The 14,829-nt window shown below is 48.2% G+C and overlaps 1 protein-coding gene and 1 long non-coding RNA gene across 4 annotated transcripts in view; one reads left to right on the plus strand and one right to left on the minus strand.

The window, feature by feature from the left end:
• Positions 1-2,375, plus strand: part of OTULINL (OTU deubiquitinase with linear linkage specificity like) — a 34,449-nt gene extending 32,074 nt beyond the window's left edge. For all 3 annotated transcript variants that reach the window (XM_079985081.1, XM_079985080.1, XM_079985082.1), the window contains exon 8: positions 245-2,375. In XM_079985081.1, the coding sequence (XP_079841207.1) occupies positions 245-424 (180 nt within the window). In that variant the 3' untranslated portion in view covers positions 425-2,375. The remainder of the gene's footprint in view (positions 1-244) is intronic.
• The window catches only part of LOC307220949, a 127,282-nt gene that overhangs the window by 63,997 nt on the left and 48,456 nt on the right, over positions 1-14,829 (minus strand). The gene's annotated exons all lie outside the window — the stretch shown is intronic.

Raw genomic sequence — 14,829 nt, forward strand, 5'->3', positions numbered from 1 at the left:
TGCCACCCCACATGTCACAAATAGAACAAAACAAAAAAAAAAGGCTTGGGGTCACTCATCATGAAACTTCTATTCATGGGTTCCTATTTGTTTTTATATGGTACTTTTCTTCACTGCCTTTAAATGTCTGAGTTACATCTTTTAATTGCTGACATGACTCCAAATCAATGCCATGTTCACACTCAACAAACTCAATTTATTATGGTTTGCTAGTGTGTAATTCTCATTCTTTTCTGCTTAACAGGTCGAACTGTTTCTCCTTGGGCATTCTCTTGAAGTCAAGATAACCGTTTACAGGTTGTGCAAGTTTAATTCAGCCGTTTCCCAAGAAAGCTACACAGACGTGTATCAGAGGGACTGGCCAGAAGTCTTTCTTCTGACTGAAGATGACCGTCACTATCACATCCCTATTATCAGGATGTAAATCTAATTTCTGGGGATGCTGTCAGAACTGCCTGCCATCGGATCCCCCTGCTGAAGAACCATAAAATATCCAAACTTTTTTTTAAGAGTGACTCTAATGCCCGGCTTAAAACTGTGACCCAGGCCATTTCTCAGCTTAAGCTGCCTCACAAGTTGTGAGGGTAACATGTTATAAGCCCATATATTTCACTCTCAAGGTCCCACCAGCAGCATATGCCTATTGATAAACATCTTTGGTAATGGCACAAATTGGATGTGAGGGTCAGTTCACACAATATTGGTTTTGTGTGCTTTTTAAGATCAGATCACATTGGGTGTATCACATAGACTTGTAAACTAATAGCCATTCCTTTTCCCCAAGGAACTAGCTCTGTGAGGGAAGTGGGAATTTGACACATAATTCTCAACAATATCACCCACTTAAAATTTGCAGGGAAATCATATAGTGGCATTGGTGTAAAGCCGGTATTAAGTTGGTAATGTAAATGGGCGCTGTGAGGCTATGATCTATGGACAGCTCAGTTTTACTTATATCAATCAGTATCGATTGATAACTATACAATATCCAGGGTGGCCAATCTTGCTTATTTAACAGAAATAAGGCGCTGCATTGGGATTGCTGAAAGCAATAGTATATCAAGTCCTTCAGAAACATCACAGTATTGTTTAAAGCCACTTACTTGCTTTGCAGTTAAAGGACCTTGTTATACATCCTATTGTAAAAAATAAAGGGGGGGGGGGTTACCATTGACTATACTTTGAATCTTGTCTCCTTAGCAACCCAAGTTGTTTGCACATGTATTTTCCACATTTACACCGTTCATTCTGTGCGAAATAGTCCACATGCAACAATTACATTGGCTCACAAAAATATGGCAGACAGATGTTGGGTTGCCATCTGACAATAAAGATGTTGGGAAGAGCTATTTGTGTTAACTCTGCTCAAGCACATCACTTCCACTGCCTATAGCTGACCCAGAATGCCATGGGATTTGATAGGTCATTACTGCCAGGATGGTTATGTTGTAGTAGTTTTGAATAGGATGCCTTAGAATATCCTATGTGGTAGAATTCAGAGCATTGCATTCAGCCATCATCAGAGCTGTGCATATGCTCCACATTCTGTGCCAAGAAAAGGAAAAGCCTGCCACCTAAGTAAATTTGCATAGTTCTGTGATTTGCACTGTACTGCATACTTTTTTTCTGGTTTTGCCTGCCATTTAGAAAGCCAAAGAGTTGTGCAAGGCACTGCTGCCATATCGGTAGCCAATGGAAATCTTATTAAACTGCCCCGGTGACTGCCAAAATCTCACCTGCAAACTTTCAACATACATTCATAGCCATAAGGATTAGTAACCTACTCTTTATTATTCTTATTACTTTGAAAAAGCTGAGATTCTCATACTGCTGAATTATCCAATCAATGCCCCTTTTTGCACTCCTTGCACTCATATGGAGTCGCAACATATGCAGAGCCTAGGCCGTATTCTTTTTTAGAAAAAGTAATTGCGACTATCTCAAAGTAATCACTGCAGTACCCTATTCCTCTCAAAATGTACTTAAATATTTTCAACTTGCATTTTTGGTGAAAATGTTAAGCCTCTGGATTTGTAATACTGAACAGATTTCATATTGATTCATTTCTTTGAAGAATGGTTTGTAAATCACTTGTGATCTTTACATCAGTGTTGTTTAATCTTCCTAAGAACAGATCATATTAAGCACTGTGTGCTTTTGGTAGCAGAAGCTAAATTCGTTCCGTGTTGTAGAACAAATTTCTCTTTCCAGTTTGTGTATATATGCGTTGCGCAAAACCGTAATATCAAAATGAGTTGAAGAGTATTGTAAGTAAGTTCCGGGAGTTGTGTTGATTTGATGTCTTCTGTGACTTTGCAAACTTCAAAACAAATCTAGAACCCTCTACTTGCTAAATAAATATATTTATTACTACAGGCTTCCACTCCACACGTTGTCCTCGTACAGTGCATATTGCTGCCTAAAGGTAAAGGGACCCCTGACCATTAGGTCCAGTCGTGACCGACTCTGGGGTTGTGGTGCTCATCTTGCTTTTCAGATTGTCTTCAGAAGAAGTGTGCATGCACATGAAAGCTCATACCAATAACAAACTTAGCTGGTCTCTAAGGTTCTACTGGAAGGAATTTTTTTATTATTTTGTTTCGACTATGGCAGACCAACACGGCTGCCTACCTGTTACTGGGAGCCACACATGCCCATTTTTCCCCCTTACAAAAACACTGTATAGTAAGATAAACTTACCCATTCATTTGCATACTTTTGCTAATACTACACTTCTGTTTTGTACTTGATCACTGTAAACTGTCTAGCTAAAACCCGACTTTAAAACAAGGAAGAAAGGGAAAAACAGAAAGAACTATATTTCCCCTCTGGAAGGCTTGAGGCATGTAGCAAAACTCCACAGATGCACTTTGGGGCTTTATTATTAGTATTTTTACGATCCAAGTGGTGTATAAATTTTATGACACCCCACAACAGAATAAAATTTCTCTACCCATTGAAGTTAACAAACATAAATAAGGTTCATTCATTTCAATGGCTCTAACTTAGGGATACACAACCCAAGATACGAACATAGATATATACAGGTAATTCACATATTTGTGGGTGTTATCGTGTGTATAAGCAAAATTATATAAAGCCAGGAAGCCCCAACCCCTGCAAGATGGAGGCATGAGGGCTCTTGAGAGGGTCCCAAGGCCATTGTGCCACATTTCCAAAACTAGGTACGCTTCCGATTGCAGCTCTGCAAGATGTCGGGGGAGAAGAGAGATAAGTAAATGGAGAGTGGGTTTCTCCACTCTTCATTTATTTATTTCCCACTGTCACACATGCAAAGCTGCAGTCGCATAACTAAAATAAACAGAAGTTGAAAGTTAGCTGTATTCGCTTCGCAGTCGTTAGTTACATGTATTGACATAGGACTCTTGTTACGATTAGCTATAAAGCCTGAAACAATCATCTGGGTATCGGCCGACCAGTGAAGAGCGAACATGAGGGAATTGGTTGCCTCTTGATGCCACAAGGGAAGAAGTAACTCTTCCATTTCTGACAAACCTATATAGCTTTCCTTCCTTAAGCTGAAAGCGTTTAAAAACCCACAAGTTTTGAATTTTGTCTGTCTGGAATTCCAAACATTCAAATTCACAGCCCTCTTTACCTCCCAAAGCTTACCTCCTAGGCCCTTGCCACACCTTTTTGGGCTAGTTGGTTTTAAATGGCCACAGTCCCTTTTCCTTCTCTCAGTACTTTTTCCTGTGGTCACAGGTTTGTTCTGTCAACATCCACCACAGTTAATTCAGAAGTGGGTTGTTTGCCCCCTACAGCAGGAGACAAATCGGCAGCACCTGCCTCCTACCAGCTCCGCATCCACACTGAGCCAGGTAAGCTCTGAGACACCTTTCCTGCCCCTCCGTCTCCATGGCAACCAAACTCCCCACATTATTACATACAACCTGAAGGTTCAGGGCCCAGCTTGAAGTGGGGAAGGCAGTAGCAGCTGTGAGGCATTTAGTAAACAGATCAGGTGATGACTAGGAAAAGAGACGAGTTAAAGGGCAATATACTCAATTCTCCCTACTCTCTGTTCATTATTTAATTGATTTATATCCAGGCTTTTCAGCTGAAGTGCTCCAAGTGGCTAACAACACTTAGAAAACACAACAGAAGCACAAACATGCAGAACTGAAGCAGGTCCTAGTGTGTCCTTGCCTGCCAGCTTTCCCCCTCCTCCCTTTTGTTTCTCACATTTTTACAGCTTGCTTTTGGCCCTCCCGACAGACACAACGCTTCAGCAATCCTTGTGCATTCTGGCTGCCATCTAAGTGCAAAGGAAATGGAGTGTTTTCCCATTTTTAACCATTTCTTTCGACATTCCTCAGTACGAGTGCATTTCCTGTCCCGTAGTCAAGAATGGCACCATTTCAACGTTAGAGGGCAGCAGACAACCACCACATGAAGAAAAACTGGCTTTTAAAAAGATAGGGACAGTTTTTCTACCTTGTTTTTTTGTTGTTGTTCCTTCTAGCAGCCAGAAGTAAAATCCTGGTTTTGGCTGATGTAGCCCAAAGGTAAAATATTGGCCACTGTTCCTTTAATGTAGCCGAAAGGTAAAATGGGAATATATGAGCACAAGTATCTAGCTATGAATATATTTTCATAACTAGAGTAATAATTTGCTTGCTGCACTTTTAATGGCTAGGCCAGGGGTTTTTTTCAGCCAGAATTTGCCCCTTTCAAGTAGGTGCCATTGCCATTAAAAGAGAACAAGCGAGGTGTTCATGGTGAGCTCTATTTCTAGAAACATGGCACTAGGCTAGAGGAAACAGCAACAGCAGGTATTTTTTTTTAATGGGTATAAATTGGTGTCACCCTGTTGACCATAGCTGTCAACTTTTCCCTTTTCTTGCGAGGAATCCTATTCGGAATAAGGGGACTTCCCTTTTAAAAAGGGAAACGTTGACAGCTATGCTGTTGACCCAAGAAATGGGGGAATTATATAGAAAGAAATAATTCCTCTGAAAACAATGCCTTCTTTAAGCTGACCTGTTAGCAGTGTGGTCGGAATTGCTGGGAGCAAACAAGGGTAAGCCTTGCACCGCTTCAAGTCTGGAAGTAGAGAGGTCACATCATTTAATTGCTCCTCCATTCAAAAATAAATAAATTATCCTGTGGTGTATGTGTATGGAAACATTGAGAATCATGGTGGCAACTAATTTTCCAGGCTGCCCTCTCAGAGGTGGTGATAGCAGGCAAAGCTTCTAATACTCCAAGTGACTTGGGGAGGGGGGGGGCATCTAGAGAGACGACTGATGTACCCCCCATGAAATTACAATTCCTAGAAACCCTTAGCAAACTGTGATGCCCAAAATTCTTGCAGAGAGCGGGAATGTGATTTGAATGTGCTTGAAAGTCATAAGGAAGTGTGACTGTAAGTACCAGGAGTGCCAACTTTGCCACGCAAACATGGGTGTCCGGGGCCATGAATGCCATGCAGTGAGCATGGCCCTGGCACTGAAATTTGTGGGTGCCTGGCCCCTTCATGGGGAATTTTGTGGGTGCTCAGGCACCCAGAGTCCAGGAGAGTTGGCACTTATGGTAAGAACTGCATTTTCAAGGGCAAATGGAGCCACCAAAAAGTATTCCTCTAGCCTGACCCTTTCCCTGATGTATGACTGGGCACCAAACACTAACATCAAGGCAAACCTACCACTATTTTAGGTGGGCAATTGCAACATAATTCAATATTTACCCAGGTGAGCTGTTGTTCAATTTCAATCTACAGTCATTATGCCCAGCTGTTAGTCCCCTGGCTGTTCTGAGAAGTTTATTCTCATCAGAAGGCAAGTTTAAGGCTGCAGTCCTAAGACAGGTACTGGAGTAAGCCCCATCAATACAGTGGAATTTGCCTCTGAATAAACACACATAGGATTGCATTGTAAACTGCTAAAACACTTCTTAACTGCCTTTCTCCTGCTACTACCCCTTTTTTCTGGTTACTCCTTGTTTTTCTACTCCTCCTCTCTTGGAAAGCCTAGTCCCAGAAGCCAGTCTTCAGAAACTCTAAAAAGACAAAACTTCTTTGCACCAAGAAATAAACTGTAGGGTCTGGAAGACTAAGCGTGGAAGTGAAGATTATGGGGCTCTTCACTTTAACTCACTGTGCCTGTTTTAAAGATCTTCTAAAACACAGCGATCTTTCTCTCTTGTGTACTCATCTTTTTTTCTACAGCCAACCCAAGATGTATTTCCTTCCACCCATGTTACCAGCCGGAACCAAAGCATGTTATTAACCAATTTGCAAATAAAACACGCCTGTCTGCAAACACGCCCACTGCGTGGCCAGGTTTGAAAATGCAGCACTCTATTTTTATTCAGTGTCTCTTCTCCCGTTAGGAACCTTGGGGTTGTTTTTTTTCCTCCTCCCCCACAGACCTAAAGCTCCGGCATCAAAGCCGAGAAATGGACAGTCTTTTGCCATAGGTTTGCTTCCTCAAATGGATTTAGCATTTCTACTGATGCTCTGCAATGAATGGAAAACTAGTAAGGGCAATATGGAAGAAGTCTTAGTAAAAGTAACAACGAGACAAGGTGTCCACAGCAGAATTATAGTTAGGAATACCATGAGTCATAGACATGTAGCAGGGAGGAATTTGTGGGGAACGCGGGTGGCGCTGTGGGTTAAACCACAGAGCCTAGGGCTTGCCGATCAGAAGGTCGGTGGTTCAAATCCCCGCAACAGGGTGAGCTCCTGTTGCTTGGTTCCTGCTCCTGCCAACCTAGCAGTTCAAAAGCAAGTGCAAGTAGATAATTAGGTACCGCTCCGGTGGGAAGGTAAACAATGTTTCCGTGTGCTGCTCTGGTTCGCCAGAAGCGGCTTAGTCATGCTGACCACATGACCGGAAGCTGTACGCCGGCTCCCTTGGCCAGTAAAGCGAGATAACCGCGGCAACCCTAGAGTCGTCCGTGACTGGACTTAACAGTCAGGGGTCCCTTTACCTTTAGCCCACTCAAGGATATTAGAGACACTTTCCTTTAATTTCCAACTTCATTAAATAAAAAATTGTATGTTTCCAGCCCCTGTCCTTGTGTGCAAGAAGAATGGTTCACTAAAAACTGGCGCTTCCTCCGTTTGAAAGGCCACCCACTACTAATCCAGTTCAAAGATCATAGAATTGTTGGAAGGGATCCCAAAGGCCATCTAGCCCATCCCCCTGCAATGCAGGAATCTTGGCTAAATAGAATCGTAAGTAGGAAGAGTAGAAGCTGCCTCTAAGTCACCCATCAACAGCAGATTACACAGTGGATCACTTGGTCTGAGTCTTCCTCACTATAGTGCAATGGATTGTACAATAATTAAGTTTGCATCTGTCTGTATACATAAAGGAGCATATGCATATCTTCTTTAGCAATGTGGAAAGTGCTCCCCCCACACCTGTATTTTGGTTTTGGCTGTTGTATGAAGCCTCAGCGCCTAGGACTTGCCGATCGAAAGGTCGGCGGTTCGAATCCCTGCAGCGGGGTGCGCTCCCGCTGCTCGGTCCCAGCGCCTGCCAACCTAGCAGTTCGAAAGCACCTCCAGGTGCAAGTAGATAAATAGGGACCGCTTACCAGCGGGAAGGTAAACGGCGTTTCCGTGTGCGGCTCTGGCTTGCCAGAGCAGCGATGTCACGCTGGCCACGTGACCCGGAAGTGTCTCCGGACAGCGCTGGCCCCTGGCCTCTTAAGTGAGATGGGCGCACAACCTCAGAGTCTGTCAAGACTGGCCCGTACGGGCAGGGGTACCTTTACCTTTATGTTGATCTAGGATGCCTCATGATCCCTTCCAGCTCAACAGTTCTATGATTCTATTGTTCCAGCCTTGCTACCACACTTTGCGTGTTAGGGTAGGGCTTCCCCTAACATTTCTGGGAGCAACACGATAATGACAGCTAGCGGTTTCCAATTCTGAAATGTCTCACTCCACAGGCCTGATCTCTGCTACAGCTTACCCAACCTGACATCTCTTACGACAACTCACCTTTCTTGGTATCTGTACTGAACCCATACTCTCCCACAGAAATGTTAAGAAACAAAACAATCTGATTACCTGAAGACCTTATTTATCTGCTACAAGCAGCTAGGTGGGTGACTATCAACAAGCCTGCTTTGCGGATTTAAGAGTAAAGTATGCAAGGTTTTTGTGTTTTGTTTTGTTTTAATGATATCGGAAATGCCAATAATGGCTGCAGGCTATGGAAATGCAAACCCGGCTGTAATTGGAGAAGTTACCCGCTGCTGTCAGTACTTATGCTGTGAAGTACTGAAGCATGTTGCACTGATAAAGTCAGACACATACTTTACTCAGCTCAAAAAGAACATAATTGTTTGTTGATGTCAAACTGTCAAACTGTCTAGAACTCTCGCGGTGAGCTGCATGCACATCATTTCCAAACTTATAAAAGTGCAATGAATTACCCTAAGGGTAGTGCCAGTTTCAAGACTGCACAGCAAGTCAAGCGGCTATAGTTACCGGAAAGGACAAGTAAGTAAACTGTTGTATGCATTTGGCTTGGAGGAAGGAAATGGGCGTTGGGTGGGTTCTAAGAAGCCTTTTTTAAAAAAAACTTTTATAAAAATGTACTTACTATAAAACAAAGTTTACATCTCTTATCTAGTGCTTTTTTCATTCCGTGAACAAATATTAAAATTACAGTTTTCTAATGACTGGGAAAAAATACCATCAGCAGGATGTTGATAAGTTTTTTTTAAAGAGCAGCAGAACACAAAGTGTCAAGCAGTGGCAGACCTACGTTTGGGGGGCCCTGAAGCTTGAACAGTCATGGGGGGGGGGGCCCTTCACAACCACCAACAAGGTCTGGGTAACCACCGTTATTTTCTTCAATGAGGTTGTTTCATGCCAGATCATCACAATTTTTTTTTTAAAATAGCTACTATATCTCAGATTTTGATTAAAATTGCTGTACAGTGGTACCTCGGGTTAAGTACTTAATTCGTTCCGGAGATCCGTTCTTAACCTGAAACTGTTCTTAACCTGAAGCACCACTTTAGCTAATGGGGCCTCCTGCTGCCACCGCGCTGCCAGAGCACAATTTCTGTTCTCATCCTGAAGCAATGTTCTTAACCCAAGGTAATATTTCTGGGTTAGTGGAGTCTGTAACCTGAAGCGTATGTAAGCGTATGTTACCCGAGGTACTACTGTACTGGATTATCTCACACATCAAAGTCACAGGTGTAAATAAAATTTCCTAGGCCTTACCGTTTTTGAGTTATTAGTATGGGGATTGAAAATTTGGGGGAAATTGGGAAATGTTATAAATGTGCATAGTGCACTGGTGTCTGATGGGAGCAGGTGCTCATGACAGAGAGCCCTCATGTGAGGGCATCAGAAGTCCTCATACAAAAAAAGCTATAAACACTTAATGCTCAGGCTCCTGGGGCAATGTTGCCACTACTTTTGCCACCAACACTACTAAGAAATAGGGGATTCAGCTAGCAGACCACTTGGGGCCAGTTCTGATTAATGAGCTCCTGTTCACCACTCTTTTTTAAGTGTTCATTGCTCAACAACAACAAAACAACCCCCTCTCCCATCCCTTCACAGCTCACCCCCATTCCCACGCTCTCCTTGTCATTGCTGCTTCCCTTCTCTCAGCGTCTTGAACCCCTGGCCTACCTAGTGGCAAAAGCCAGCATGTCAAGTCCCCAGTCCAGGGTCAAGCCACACGTCCAAAATCCAAACTGAGGCAGAGTCCCACAGAGATCTAGGGTCCATCAACGTGGGCAGTGGGGCAGACAGAGCACCTCAGCTCTGCTGTCCTGTTGGAATTTGCATTCTGGTTGCAGCATCTGGGCTTGATAAGGCAGGTGACCCTCACCTGTTCCAAGCCTACTTCAGCTGAGGAATCACACACCTCCTCCCAGAGCTAGCGAGCCCCACCTGGCCAGCTAGGGAGCTGGGATGTGGGCCCTTGCCTGCCTCAGTCCTGCCTGCTGCTCCCTATGCCCCAGAGCCCTCCATATTAATGGAGACAGGGGCCCTTCTGCCTCTAGTGATGGGTCCTGCTGCTGTGGTTCCTGTGCACTGAGCCCACCCTCCATCATCCTGTGAGTACTTCCTACACCAACCTCTCCTTCCCCGTCCTCAGCTTCCCCCAGGGTGTCCCCGGTCCCAGTTACACCCCTCGCTGGGATCCTCTTTCTCCTCCCCGTTGTCCTGCCAGGTCATGACGCTCAGTGGCAGCAGCAGTGGTGGGGCCAGCAGAGAGAAAATGCCTGAGCCACTTACCTCGCTGCTTTCTTCTTCTATCCACCTGCCTCCTTGCTTGCTTGCTTGCTCACTCCACCAACTTGCCCAGGGCTTCCCGTGCTTCTTTCACCACTTTAACTAGGCTGCACATGCACCTTTGGTTGGCGGTATGATGACAGGGACGCGGGTGGCGCTATGGTCTAAACCACAGAGCCTATGACTTGCCGATCAGAAGGTTGGCAGTTCGAATCCCCGCGACAGGGTTGCTCGGTCCCTGCTCCTGCCAATCTTGCAGTTCGAAAGTGTTATGTAGTGAAGTTTCACCCTGGGCCAGCAGGGGGATACTGTATATAGTTTTCACTCAGGTCTGTAGATAGTTTTCACTCAGGTCCACGTCAGTTATTTTAGGCGGGAAACGCTGGGCTGTTGTTGCTACAATGTTGACAGCCGGCTGCCTATAAAAGCAGGCCGGCTGAGCTGTTTGCAGTCAGTTCTATTCCAGCTTACAAAATAAAGAGCTACTTGGAGAAATCGCTGTGTCGTCTGCTATGTCAGCCCACAACTTAACACTGGCGACGAAGGTGGGATCGATGGACATCAGAGCACAGCCAGATGCGGCCAGCCTCTGAACTGAGCTGAATCACTGAGCTGAATCACAGAGCGAAATCACTGAGCGAAATCACTGGACAGAACCAATTCAGAGCTGACTGTTCTGGCTAAGAGCACTGTGTTCCATCCATCGCCCTTCACGCCGGCATCGGAATCATGGCTTCACTTGTGCCTCTACCGCCGTTTGCGCCAGCCTCTGAATCATGGGACTCCTACCTCGCTCGGTTCGACTGCTACCTCCAAGCCAACGAGCTGACAGCAGTATCAAAGGATCGTAAGCGGGGCCTATTCCTCAGCCTCTGAGGGCCTGAGGTGTTTGAGACGGCCCGAGCATTGGTTGCGCCTGAAGCAGTCCAGGCAACACCATGGGACACGATCCAAGAGAAGCTCCGCAACCACTACGCACCAAAGCCGTCCAAGATTGCTGCCCGCCATGCGTTCTACCACCGGAACCAGGCAGAGGGGGAGTCAATCAACAACTACACCACCGCCCTGCGACAGGCTGCAATGCACTGTGAGTCGTCTGCGGGGTCCGGGACATCCATCTGCAACGGCGTCTCCTCGCCAAGCCAGACCTCACGCTACAGAAAGCCATTGAGGAGGCTGTGGCCTCAGAAGCTGCTGAACGCTCCGCCCAGGAGATCCGCAAGTCCAGCAGCCCGCGTCTTGCTAGGGAGCCAGTTCCGGTGCATCATGAAGAGGCCAGCAGTGATGAGGCATCCCCCAATGAAGACGATGACGTGCACCAGACAAAGCGGGAGCGCAGGAAGTTCCAACAGAAGTCCAAGGGCCAACCGGAATGTGCCGGCTGCGGAGGCAACCATTCCCGTGCCAAGTGTCGATTCAGAGACGCCATCTGTAGGAAGTGTTCCAGAAGGGGCCACATCACTAAGGTCTGCCGATCGGCTCCGTCTGACACCCCCCCTTCATCGACTCGCAAGTCCAAGTCTTCACTCCAGTCTGCCAAGGAAAGTTGTTTCGCTCTCACCAACTGCCGCTGCCCGTCTGGAACCACGATTGGCCAAACCGACTCGCCTACGCGACGCAAGCTGAACGTCACGGTGCTCATTGAAGGAGCTCCATGTGACATGGAGATCGACACCGGGTCTGCCCTGTCCATCGTGTCATGGAGCACCATCAAAAGACTGGTACCCAGAGTGTCCAAAAGGCAACTCGACTCTCACCGCGTACACCTGAGAGACTACTAGGGAAACGACATTCCCGTGGTAGGCGTTGGCCGGTTCCGGATTGCTTTCAAGGATTTTTCGGGCCTGCTCCGGTTGGTGGTGGTCGAAGGTCAGCGGCCAAGCCTCCTAGGGCTAGACTGGTTTGATGCCCTCGGCCTGGAAGTCACCGGCATCAACTGCATCTCTAACGCAGAGACTGAGGGTCTGGTCAAAGACTTTGCCGAGGTTTTCGACGGCACCTTGGGGCAATATACAGGTACACCCATCTCCTTTAGCCTTGATCCACAAGTCGCCCCCATCAAGCTAAAGCCACGCCGGGTTCCCTTTGCTCTCAAGGCTAAGGTGGACGAACAACTGGACAAACTGATCGCCCAAGGAGTTTTGGAGCCGGTTGACCACGCCAAGTGGGAAACCCCCATCGTCACGCCTGTCAAGCCAGATGGGTCAGTGAGAATCTGCGCTGACTACAAGTGCACGATCAACAAGGCACTTCAGCAGCACGCTTATCTGGTTCCTGTTGTCCAACACCTGCTGCATTCCCTGGGTGAGGGTAAGGTCTTCGCTAAGCTGGACCTTGCCCAAGCCTATCAACAACTGCCCGTCGATGATGCCACTGCTGAAGCCCAGACGATCGTCACCCACCGGGGGGCATTCCATTGCCGCCGGTTGCAGTTCGGGGTGAGTGTGGCTCCTGGCATCTTCCAAAGCCTTATGGAGCGTCTCCTGCAAGGGCTTCCGGGCGTGGTACCATATTTTGATGACGCCTTGGTGTCTGCAGACTCACACCAGCAGCTGTTCGAGCGCCTCCGTGCCGTGCTGACCAGGTCCCAAGAGGCTGGGCTCAAGGTAAAGAGGGGAAAGTGCCAGATCGCCGTTCCACAGGTAGAGTTCTTATCGATGCCTCCAGCCTTCACCCGACCACATCCAAGATCCGCGCTATCCAGCAGGCCCCCACCCCAAAGAACAAGACGGAGTTGCAGGCGTTCCTGGGGCTGCTGAACTTTTATAACATGTTCCTGCCCCACAAAGCCACAGTGGCTGAGCCTCTTCACCGACTCCTTAGCACAAAGACGCCTTGGGCCTGGGGTCATTGGGAGACGGCGGCCTTCAACGCGGTCAAGGCTCTCCTTTCATCAGACAGTGTGCTGGTACAGTACAGTGAATCCAGGCCGCTGGTCCTTGCCTGCGACGCCTCATCTTTTGGCATCGGTGCTGTCCTTAGTCACCGTTTTCCAGACGGAAGAGAAGCACCGCTCGCCTACTTTTCCAGGACGCTATCTCCGACGGAACGGAATTACAGCCAGCTCGACAAGGAGGCACTGGCACTTGTGGCTGGAGTGAAGAGGTTCCATGAATACCTCTATGGCAGGACTTTTGACCTCATCACTGACCACAAGCCACTCCTGGGCCTCCTCGCCGGTGATCGTCCAACTCCACCGGTCCTCTCGCCACGCATGCTGCGATGGACTGTTTTCCTGGCTGCCTACCACTACCGGCTCATCCATCGCCCTGGGAAATCGATGGGCCATGCCGACGCCCTCAGCCGTTGCCCTCTTCCAGCATTTGTGGAAGACCCGGCTCCAGCTTCATCGCTCCTCCTGATTGAGGATCTTCCGGCAGCGCCTGTATCGGCTGCCACTGTGGCCTCCGCGTCTGCCCAGGATCGCACCATCAGCCGGGTGCTCAACTGGGTGTGGAGGGGGTGGCCACAAGGGCCTTTTGCATCGGAGTTCCAGCCCTTCGCAACCAGACAACATGAACTCTCAGCTCATCGCGGCTGTCTGCTGTGGGGAGACCGCGTCGTGATTCCCCAGGGACTCCGTCAGCGCGTCCTGGAGGCTCTGCACGTTGGCCACCCGGGAATTGTCAAAATGAAGGCGTTGGCTCGGTGTTACATCTGGTGGCCTAATATGGACGATGCCATCACTGCCTGGGTGTCCGCCTGTCAAGCGTGCCAAGAGTCGAGGCCTGCACCACCGGCAGCTAAGGGACACACCTGGGAGACGCCAAAGACACCCTGGTCGAGGGTGCACATCGATCTGGCTGGCCCCTTTCACGGCCAGACCTTTATGGTAGTGGTGGACGCCTATTCCAAATGGCTGGAGGTCGCCCTGATGCCCTCCACCACTACCGAAGCCGTCATCCGGGTGCTGCGAGGCCTGTTTGCAACGCATGGGTGTCCTGATGTCCTTGTCTCTGACAACGGACCGCAGTTCACGTCAGGCATGTTTGAGCGGTATCTTTTGGGACTGGGCATCCGCCATGCCCTAACGGCACCCTCTCATCCATCCAGCAATGGGCAAGCGGAAAGAATGGTGCGCTCGGCAAAAGAGGCACTGGCGCGCCTGGACCGGGGAGACTGGCATGAGCAGGTCGCCGAATACTTGTTCGTGCAACACATCACCCCTCATGCGGCTACAGGGCGGAGTCCTGCTGAACTGCTTATGGGCCACCGCCTCAGGTCACCGCTCGACCGGCTGCACCCAGACTTTGCCGTGGCTGAACCCCCAGGCTGTGCCAACGCGCCACGGTCATTTGTCCCAGGAAACCAGGTCTTTGCCCGGAACTATGTGGGGGACATTCCTTGGGTGCCAGCCACAGTAGTGGGAGTCACTGGACCTCGCACGTACCAGGTGGCACTCGAAGACGGACGCTTGTGGCGACGGCACATAGACCAGCTTAGGCGCAGGGTTGGGGACTTGGACACTACCGTGGTGCCCCCAACTGCGTTTGCGGCTCAAGAAGAGACACGTACAGATGGCGAGGCCCCACCTACACCTCCCTCGCCAACTGCCAGCGTGGAGCCGAACCAAGCTGCTTCAGAGA

This window comes from Podarcis cretensis (assembly GCF_951804945.1).
Source record: "Podarcis cretensis genome assembly, chromosome: 7".
Classification (NCBI taxonomy): Eukaryota; Metazoa; Chordata; class Lepidosauria; order Squamata; family Lacertidae; genus Podarcis; species Podarcis cretensis.